This window comes from Caloenas nicobarica, chromosome 12, assembly GCF_036013445.1.
Source record: "Caloenas nicobarica isolate bCalNic1 chromosome 12, bCalNic1.hap1, whole genome shotgun sequence".
NCBI classification, from domain to species: domain Eukaryota; kingdom Metazoa; phylum Chordata; class Aves; order Columbiformes; family Columbidae; genus Caloenas; species Caloenas nicobarica.
In genome coordinates, this window is record NC_088256.1 from 19871919 (window position 1) to 19882378 (window position 10460).

Genomic DNA, 10460 nt, shown 5'->3' on the forward strand with positions numbered 1-10460 from the left:
GCAGCGGCGCTCGTTGCCGTGGTGACGGGGACGCGGCCGCTGGCGGCCCCGGGCGGGCCCTGCGGCTCCGGGACGTTTGTTCGGCCAGAGCGGCTGCTCGAACCCGGTGCGTTTGCGGGGACGGGGCTGCCCCGCTGCCCGGACGGCGTGAGCGGGAGCCGCTCTGCAGCCTGGAAGCGGCGCCGTGGGGAGGGCGGGCTTCGCGGGGGCTGTGGTTCCCTTCGCCCTCGGCTTGGGCCGGGTCTGGGTCTGGCCTAAGCCTGATGGAGCGAGGGGGGCAGGCAGAGAACTGTGTGGAGGTCTTTTGTCTGGTCCCTCAGTGCCAGGCCTGAGCCAAGGCATCCTGGTGCCCTTGTCTGAGCTGCAAATCTTTGTCGACACAGGTCTACCAGATCTAACAGTCACTACCGCTTGAGCTGTGATTGTAACTAATGGTCGTGGAGCAAAGAGTCTATAATCTGAGTGCAAAGAGTAAAGGATTATTATATTCCATTATATTTATTTTGATGTTATGCATGTGAGAGTTTAGCCAAAATTTGTCCTTCCAGAACACACAGGAGGAAAGTTGTGCTTTACAGACAGTACAGAACTCAGTTATCATTTCTTCATCTGTCGCTTGGTTTTTTTTGCATAGGTGAGCGGTGGCTATTGATATGGACAGTGTTTCCTCAGGCTCTTTGCAGTTTCTTGCCACACTGCTTCGTGATGCTGAAAATGAAGACGATGATGAACATGAGGTGAGTCTTTCATAAAAATGCTGTTGCTTTTACACGCCGTACCATAGCCTAACCTTGTTACGTGAGGAAAAGCAGATCTCTCTTTTCCCACAGTGAGTAAAAAGAGCATGAAAACCTTAGGAGGTTTTGGACTGACACAGCTAGAAGGTACTTTTAAGGTAACAAGTTCTTGAGGGTTAGAGTAAGGAAGATGCCCTAGGAAAACATGGAGAGATTGAGACCAGAAAATGGAGGAGACATCTAAGTTTTCAGCCTAAAGGAAATAGGAACATGTAGTTGAAAGAGCTTTAGACACTTTAGGCTTCCCCCTACTTTTCCCTGAAGTCTGCCAGAGATGAAGGCAATTACAGCTATATATTTCATATGAAGGGAAAAAAGTTGCTGCTCTGCTTCTGAGTAAAGACTAAAATATCCAGAAGTGACTGAGTGTACTAATTCTGTGTGTCAGGCATTGAACTGTAGAGGTAATTGATCCCTGAAGTGCAATAGATATGTTGGTCATTGTAGGACAGGGAAGGGTGAGTAATCATTCTAAGGTGAAGGGTCTGAATGAATAACGAAAGAAATATCTTCCTATTCTTCTGTATCAATTAATCTCAGGACTAGGTGAAAACTCACACGTTTTAGAAAGAGTATGTTGTTCCTGCAATACGCAACTGCTGCTTTTGTCTAGGTGTGTATGCGAACTGGGGAGAAATATCCCAAGAGGGTCACAGGTCCCAACAATTACAATGTAGAAGGTCTCTGTGAAGGCTCAAAACTTTGCCAAGTCTCTTGGGATTTTGAACAAATCATGTTATGACATGGATAACAAAAAATGGCAAGTGCCTCAGTGTTCCTCCAAATCACTCCTCAACAAAGAGCCAGCTGGCTGACCCAGCAGTTGTGCACCAGTAGTGGCAATGGTAGTAATATTTGGGATAAAAGGGGTGCATATCCCTTCAAATTTCCTTTCAGCAGGTGGTAGATGTGGTCCTTCACACTCTTAACTACCCTTCAGCTCTTTAATGCCTGCCTATTAAAACCGGCATTATTGATGTACATCTTTGCAGTAAACATACTGATTTTAAAAGAATTTGTTTACATCTTATTAATGAAATGAATGACACTTCAGAGACAGAAATGGAAAATTGCCATGAGGGGTGTCAATTAAGGCTGAGTCAATCTGGGTAAACTGAAATCTTTATTTTTATTTAATTTAATGTTCTGTGCATATGAGCACTTTTATCAATCTGAGGAATCTTCATATATGGAGAAATGCCTCACATTGCCTATTAGCACTAAATTAATTCATAATTAGAGGAAAATTTGTTGCCTCATGTGATCTCTACTGTCAAAAGGAATCCAAATGCTGTGATGGGGTTTTCATTTAACACCCTTGGTTTCCTGCAATATTTTCATGGCAGGCAAAGCATGGAAATTTTGCCAAAATGCCATGGCAACTAATACTCAAAAAGCACATCTGTCCATAATGCTGTACTTCTGGGAGTCTTTCTTAAACCTGGTGTGTCAAGGTCACTTTCTGCTGGGTGAGAGTGCAGAGGAGAGAATGTTGAATGGTTCAGTCATGTAATTGTGTGATAATATTTTTCGGCTTCTAGCGGGGATTTGTTTGATCTCAGATAACATTTTATATTTATTGACATTGTCATTGTTACTGGGCTCTGTGAAACTGATTGAAGTTCCGTTTGCCTTTTTCGCAGCCGCACACTTCTGTTAGCACCATGACTCCTGCTAGTATTGGACCAGTAAAGAAAACCACTGGTAAGGAGGAGCATTTGTATGTTTTAGCATTCCGTCCCATGTTAGCAGACTAAAACAGCTGTAGTAAGTTACCACACATAGGGTTTGCTTCAATAAGAGAGTGGTCGCTGACCTTTGAGGTGGAAATAGCATTACATTTTCACAATAACACTAATTTTCTTCTTTTCCTGAAAGCTTAACAGCGAAATATATAAAGAGAAACAGAAAGGGTAACTCCAGAGCGCAGCAGCCTCCGGTGACGATGATAAACAGAGTTGTTAGAGCAAACAAGGAAGATGGGCTTCTAAGTACTCACCTGAAAGGATCTTCATGGAGTAAACTGTGTGGAACTGAGCCTATGCCTATGAGGAGAAAGAGCTATGAAGTGTACCATGAAATGCAGTCATACCATATTTCCCCCCAAAAGTTTTACAACCCTGTTCAGATCACACACAGGAAAAAACAGAAGCTTTGTTCAGTGCTGCCATCAACAGAATGAGAAATGTTTTTCAGTTATTCTCCTTCCTGCACCTAGTTCTTTGTCTGCAAACCCCAAACAGTTATGTGTCTTACCTGACTCAGGTGTTCTGGCACCATACAGGAAGGCAGATACTCAGACAATGAGAACAAGTATTTTGAGGGTTCCTAAATTTGTGTCAACATCTTGGACTGTACTCAGGAAAGAAAGGCAGAGAAGTTTAGTCTTGGCAAAGTTAATATAAAGTTCTTGCAGGAGCTAATGCTGTCACATTATTTGGCAGCTTAGTTATGAGCCCTAAGAAAGGTCAACAAGGACCAGTATGAGTGTAGCAGGAAAGGAACTGTGGCAAATAAAGCAAATACAGTATTTCTGCTTGGGATTCCAACAATAACCAGAGATTCCACTATAAAAACCTTCACGTTGCAGATTTACCAGCTTCATAGAAAATATGTTTTTCCATGTAGGACAGGCGTAAACCGCAACACTCTGCCCATGAACTGTCATGTGTCTCCAGTACCTTATCTGGGCTGTGCTCAAGAACTAATGGGAAGAACTGGATTTCTATGTGAGGGGGGAGGTCCTTTTGTAATTGACTCTGCTCACTTAAAAAACTCATGTCAGGAGTCTTGGGGAAGATTTATATGTCATACCTCTACACTTTACCCATTTAGAAGTGCTAGATATTTTATGCCTGAAAGGAGGATTTCCTTGGCATAGAGGTTGGGTAAAGGAGATTTAAGGGAAAGGAAAACATCCTCCCTCTGCAAATTCCTATTTATAAGATACTGAGGTAAAGAAGACTGTAATCATTAACCAGAATGCTTTTAATACAAAGATTTTTTTTTCTAAAGCCTAGAAAAATCTAAGTTTTCAGCAAATCTAGAGGCACAGAGGCATTCCAAAAGATGACCATGTTGATTTTTCTCATCACTTACAGTTACTCTTAAACTGAAATCCAAAACCAGCAAAACTATTTGGAATACAGAGGAGGTTCCGGAAGGATCTGAATTTGATGATACCCAGGACCCTAGAGAAGAGCCAGAGTAAGTGAGCTGAGGTTGCCTGCAGGGCTTTACGTAGCATTAATGGAAACAGGAGTTAAACAGCGTCTGCTGCATTTGAGTGAAACAGCCATCTGAAAAGCTCGTGTCATGGAAGAAAATATCAGTGTTGCATCTAAAGCAACATGTGAGAAGTGATTTTAACCTCTCCTTTGGAAACCTTCTGATCTCATAACAGAAATGTAGAGTTAGTTTTTCCCATTATAATATTACTTGCCGTGTCAGATACTTGTATGAAGTGCAATTAGGAGGGGAAGTAGGCCAGCAAAATTATTTCCTAGCTTTCAAATATGACATTTGTGTGAAATACCTGTCTTTTCCCACCGCAACAGAGATGTGTTCATTTTCAATACTCATAAATTCATCAAGTACTCCAACTTACATTTGCGTTTCAAACAATTAAGCTCTTTAGGGACAAATACTACTACAGGAAGGAAGGCAGGCAGTTTTGAACTTTTAAATCTTGTCATTCAATCTTAGTCTATCAAGGGACATTCTAAACCCAGAGTCCCTTCCCTTGCTCGTAGAAAAATGATAACAAAAACGTCCTTGAAATAGATACAATCAGGTATATTAGTTGTAGTTTGTAGAGGTCAAAAAGCCCTCGGGGTCAATCCACAAAGCAGCCTTTGCATTTCTGATCATTGTGTTCTGCTGCAATATCCTGGAGTGCTAAATGCTGGAGCAGCTGGACTGAAGCCCATGAAGCTGCACATCATACGCTCGTTTGTAGTCCAGAATCCCCATTTTTCCCTGCATGTAAGTCATGCCGTTAGGTGTTCAATTTCCTGCTCTAAACACAGGACTGAGGCTCACCTGAACTTAGACTCAGCATTTCTCAAAGTGATTTGGCATTAACCTATAGACTCATGTACAGTTGTACACTTGTTCTTCAAAATGTCACCTGTGAGGTACAGAACACACTCTCTATTGTGGGCAAAACAGAAGCTTTTTTCATGCTATTTTTAAACCATTCCCCTGCATGCTGGGTAAAATGCAGTGCTTCTCTAGCCTCAAGCAACTGTGACCTGTGTTGCACAGATGAAAAGAAAGTGTAAATCTTTGTAACAGTTCATCAAATTGAATCAAGGAGAATGACCCAAAAGGAAAACAGATGGCCAGAGAGGTGCAGCCAGAGCTATTAGACAGACTTCTCATTGACTCAGGAATTATTACCTGTGCATATGAATACCGGAGATGTGAACACTTTGCATACACTCTTTCCAACAGCTTAGAGAAGTAACTCACTCCGCTTATTTTGCTCAATTTAGTAGGAGTAACGTATGTTCAAAATACAATCTTTAGCTTGTATTTCCTTATTCATTAAGTATCAAGAGCAAGGGACTATGTGGTTGCATGTTTAGTGGATGCAGAGGGAAAGGAAATCAGTGTTGGCTGCATGCAAAACAATTACAATCTGACAAAAGAGTGTTATGCCTTGGCTGCAAGAACACGACGAATGACAGAACAGAACACAGGTAATTGTGACAGCATCCTTTTCAAATCCATTTCCCGAGAGTTTGTGGTGTTTGATTAGTTGGTATGTATCATATTCACTTAGGATGCACTTCCTGATCCCACGAGGGCTGGTTAGTGAAGTGTAGGCAGCAAAGGAAGAGCCTTGGAAGGTGGAGTGAACGATCTTCACCTGTCTTCTAGCTAACTCAGTCATGGTTCTGGACAGAAACCCTGTGCAGACGGGATGAAGCCTTAAAGGGAGACCGAAAAGGGGGAGAGACAATGCAATGGGGATATTTACAGTCCTCTGAGAAATACAGTCTCCTGCCCCTTCTCCAGTATTCTTAGGCAACTACTTCTCTTTCTCAGGTACCAGATTTTGTTCAAACAGTGCGTGGGAACAGAGGACGTCTTCCTTGGGATGAGCAGGAAAGACCACTCCACAGCCTGCTGTGAATACATGGTGGTGAGCTGAACCTGTATCCCCATCCTTTGTGCTCTTTCTCTGCCCTTTTCAATCTTGCTGCCTTCTTGAGGGACAGAATGTAAACACTCAGCTGTGTAACTGCCTCTGGCCTCCTGTAGGATGTTCTTGTAGTTCTTCAAGCATTTGTAGATGATATTTACACTTGCTAGCCTGAGGAACTCATGTGTATCTCAAGGACCTAGTGTACTCAAGAGAATCATATGCCACATCCTGATTGAGGAAAATAAAATGTAGCTCTAAGATAAAGTTTCATCTTGGGCACAAATTTGAAGGGGAGAGGGGCTGGGAAGCAGATGGTTTTCATCTGCCTGCATTTCTTACAAGGTATGTGAGTTAGCAGAATGCTACAATACTGACAATCTTTAAACTTACAGCTATCAGATCCTGTCCTATTATTATATGATCAAAGACCTTCCTGCTTTCTGAACTTCAGGACAGGTGGAACCGTTGTGCAATTTTTTCTAGTAGAAGCAAGCTGTCCTTGGAATACACAAAGCCAGAGGAGTTTGCTGGATGTAGAATACCTGTCAAGTATATTATCAGCTCAGGATTTTGAAGAAAATAGAAAATCAATACACATCATTAAGCTATGGAAAGCAATGATTATCACTGTCATACTTTCTCTGATACAAATTACCCACTGAGAATGTTGCTCTTTGACACTATTGTCAAAATATTCATGAAGATGAGATCTTTTATGGCTTAAAGGGATACATATCTAATCACAGCTTTGCCTCTGCCCATCATTTCAGATTAAAATCAAACTGCCAGAGACAAAGTGCTCAGACATTGCATTAGATATCCAGGACGAGGTTCTTGACCTTCGAACTCCCAAAATGTAAGTGAAACACAATTTATAGAAGTACAGTTAGAATCTTGTTTGAAAGGAGATTTAACCAAGCCTTCAGCTGAATGTTGTATGGAAAGCAAAGCTAAAGATTGGGTTATTAATTGCACATGAGAAATAGATATAGACAAAACCAAGCATAGTCCATCTGTACGTGTGTAGTGTGCTAGCTTTGCATCCGTGATACTGTTTTAACAAAAATAGTTTTAAGACAGATTTCAGCTACTTAAACAGCAAGGCTTTAAGGGCCCAAAATGTCTGGCAAAAAACTGCCCACAGACTTGAAGGACATCCTGAGAGTTTGCTTTCTAAATACTAATTTGTGCAAGATGATAAAAAATTTACAGATACATTTTCAGAAGTTGAAAGCCAAATTTTGGACATATCCAGGCATGGATGCAGAGATGGAAATGTTATGAGGTTTCCATAAACAGACTTCTTGTGAGTCCTTTTTTTTAATAGGGCTATTTCAAACCTACAAAGATAGTCAACTGAATGATATACTCTCATTATTCTTCCCTATTTCCCTGAGTGTGCAATTGCCCTGCCTGAGATTTCCAGCTGATTCCTGTGTCTGTTTTGCTTTAAGTCCTTCTTCACAACAGAGTGCTCTCGTAGGAAACTTAATGCTCGCTGGGCTGACCTGCTGCATTGAATGGGATGTGGGAAGATCCATATGTGAATAGCTTCCTGCAAATAAATTCAAGGTGCAGGCCATGGATTAAAGCCCAAATAAATTGTGTCCCTAGTGGACTAACTGTAGTGAAGTGCCTTTCTCACAGACAAAACCACGCTGAATTGGTTACGCCTTGCTTGGGTTTAACCCAAAGATGCAACAGGAGTGGAAGAATGTTTGGAATTGCTAGCTCTGAAACTGGAAAATCAGCAGGAATAATTGCTCAGCTAATGACTTGCAGAACCTACAGGTAGTAAAAGAGGTGGCTTAATGCAATACTGCAGATGTAGGAAAAGCTCAGCATCCTTTTTCTTTTGCATTTTTTGGTGACTCAGAGCTGCCGTTATCTTCTTAGTATCCAGCTGTCTCTAGTCACAAGCCTAGCAAATAAAGTTTGCTGCAAATCTCCTGGTTGCTTGGGTACAGCCTGAGCCAGCACTGCTTTCACAAATGTAAGTCTTCTCAGTATGAAAGAAATAAACAAGATTTCTACTTTTACATACTGAAAAACCACTGTAGCCTCACAGATGTGTATGAGGGCTCAAAGGAACTGTTTCCAACTCTATAGTACTGGGGCTGATTCTAAGCCAAGCTGATTTTAGGGACTTCTGCAAATTATAGCAAACAGTTGCCTGCACTAGGTGTGGTGCAAAGGTGTTTTGACTGTACTTCTTTCAGCCATACCTCCTACAAGAGAGCTGAAATGGTCTGAAGAAGAATCAGCATGACTTAAATTACAATTTAAAGTAACCCCCATCTATGTTACCGTGTTGTCTTGTTGGGCTTTATAGAGTTTGGTTGGGCAGATGTCTTGATTCTAAAGTGTCCTTTATTCTGTTTGCACTGTCAATGCAGTGAAGGTCCAAGACTGGCCCATTGTTGATAGTGTTTGTATACAAGCATGGGATGAGAGTCCAGACTATGCATCTGCGAGTAAGTTTGAACTGTTGTCAATGAGAAGAGTTGGATGGGTCCAAATGAGACATCCTTGCGAGGAGATAAACGGGAAGGCTTGTCAGCCGTTCCAGGAAAAGCTGTATGTCTAACATAGTGAGGGACTGGGGAATAGTTCCTGAGACCAAGATCCAGCCTTTCTTCGTGTATTATGTTACTGAGACACAGGAAGAGGATCACTGAGTTAATCTTCAACGTAGGTTAAAACCCCAAAACCTTCATAACTGTAAGTCCATTCTCATACCTGAACTGTGCTTTGCAGTGTAGACATATCCTTTGTGAAACTGATCTGGCCAGAGTCTCTAATCAGGCTGCACCGCTTCTTTCTTTTTACTAGAGAAGACAAACTCCTGAAGACGGGTTCAGACTTTAGGCATTATTCAGATTTTTACCACCAGGAGAGCATTATCAATGCAGCTCCTCCTTCCTCTGCATTTAAAATGCAGCACTGTGCAAAAGGAAGAGCAGCGGAGAGAGCTCAAATCCATCGTTGGAAACTGTTGTCATAGCCACAGCTAAAGGAAAGGAATAGTGTTGGGAGTATTTCAGGGCCTGTACAGCTGTGCACCGGGTGTTGCATGAACCCCACAACCCGTCATGAGAACGAGATGCACTGAAAGAACATTCCTTGGTATACTGATTGGCAAATGGTAGGAGTAACTTGCAATGCTATCGCAATTGCTCATCCAGTCTGAGACACTGAAATTCACTGTGTCCTCTTTTACAGGAAGCTGCTGCTACACCTCCCCTACCGTGTGAACAGCAAGGATTGTAAAGTTCGTTTTCTCTCTGAAGAGGAGACCTTGGAAATCACCTTGAGAGTATCAAGGATGTTTGACTTCATAAATTTTGCCTGATGGACAGAGAAATAGAGAAAGGTTGCAAAAAGTAATCTCTTAGTTTGAAGCCTTCTTGAAACCTAACCAGTCATGAAATAGTGGATTGTTTTCTTTGAACTGTCGAGGCAGAATATCCCTGAAGAAACTGAATGAGTCAGGAGGAGCACAGCACCCATAGGTTCTATAAGCTGAGGCTGTCCAACTCTTGCACTGCCCTGGTTAACGTTCTGCTTCTTTCAGTCTGATACTGGCTCTGTGAATTGGAAAATAGAATAAAATTCTGTACATCAAATATACTCTTTTTGTGGTCATGGCTGATAAGCAGCACAATGTGGCTCTGGCCAACGCATCTGGTGCTTAGTTATTGTTGGGAGACTTGCAAGTGGTAATGTTCTTGCTTGGCCTCCAGTGCTGGGACTGGGACCGGTTCAGAATCTCCTCTTAGCTACTCCTTGACAAGAAGATCAAAGCTCTTCATGGATCCATATCCTCATCTGAGGCTCCTTTACACTGGCAGAGCAAGGTAACCAGCTATAGTTCGATTGTTGAACAGCTCAGCTCTTTTGAGCAATTTTTGACGATGTGTGGTTCAGTGTCATCCATTCACCTGTTGTCCCTCCAGCTATTTTTCTGATCTTTCGTGATTAATAAAAGAATGTGTTCTAATGAACAGTTCCAGTTACCTTTCACTCTGCCTTCTCTATATAATGTCCTGAGAGAATTCCTAAAAGTGAGGTAAGAGGAATTTGCATAACGAAGCATCACTTAAATGGCTGAAATGCAGCAAAAGCTTTTATTTGGCCTTCAGGTCCAATCTAGAGCTACAGATATAGGTAACCAAGGTCTTTCTCTTACTAGCTGTTTGGTAAATATACCCATTTAACATCACTAATCATGCAGGAGACAAAGGTATTTGCTCAATGACCAAAGTGGAGCGGACAAGCAGAGCTTTGCATGTTGATGGACTCTAGGTAAGTTTAACCAAAAGCTTGTAAGCACTTTAAAACTAAAATTACATGCGTGCTGCATTCTTCTGGCGTAGAAGTAGAGGAAAATAATTGACCGGTTAGGTTGCAGACAGCACCTATGCAGCTAAATTTGTGGCAGGCTGTAATGAGAAGATGAATTCTTCGTGATGAATTTAAGACACTGACAGTGAGTTTCCAGGTATATTTTT

General features: G+C 41.9%; 1 protein-coding gene across 1 annotated transcript; it reads left to right on the forward strand.

Moving 5' to 3' along the window:
- Window positions 1-21: 21 nt before the first annotated feature.
- Window positions 22-9661, forward strand: DNAAF6 (dynein axonemal assembly factor 6). The gene is made up of 7 exons (XM_065643545.1): window positions 22-106; window positions 635-737; window positions 2441-2501; window positions 3899-4004; window positions 5850-5946; window positions 6720-6805; window positions 9172-9661. The coding sequence occupies exons 2-7, from the start codon at window positions 654-656 to the stop codon at window positions 9299-9301; spliced, it is 564 nt and encodes a 187-aa protein (XP_065499617.1). The 5' UTR covers window positions 22-106; window positions 635-653; the 3' UTR covers window positions 9302-9661.
- The last annotated feature ends 799 nt before the right edge of the window (window positions 9662-10460 follow it).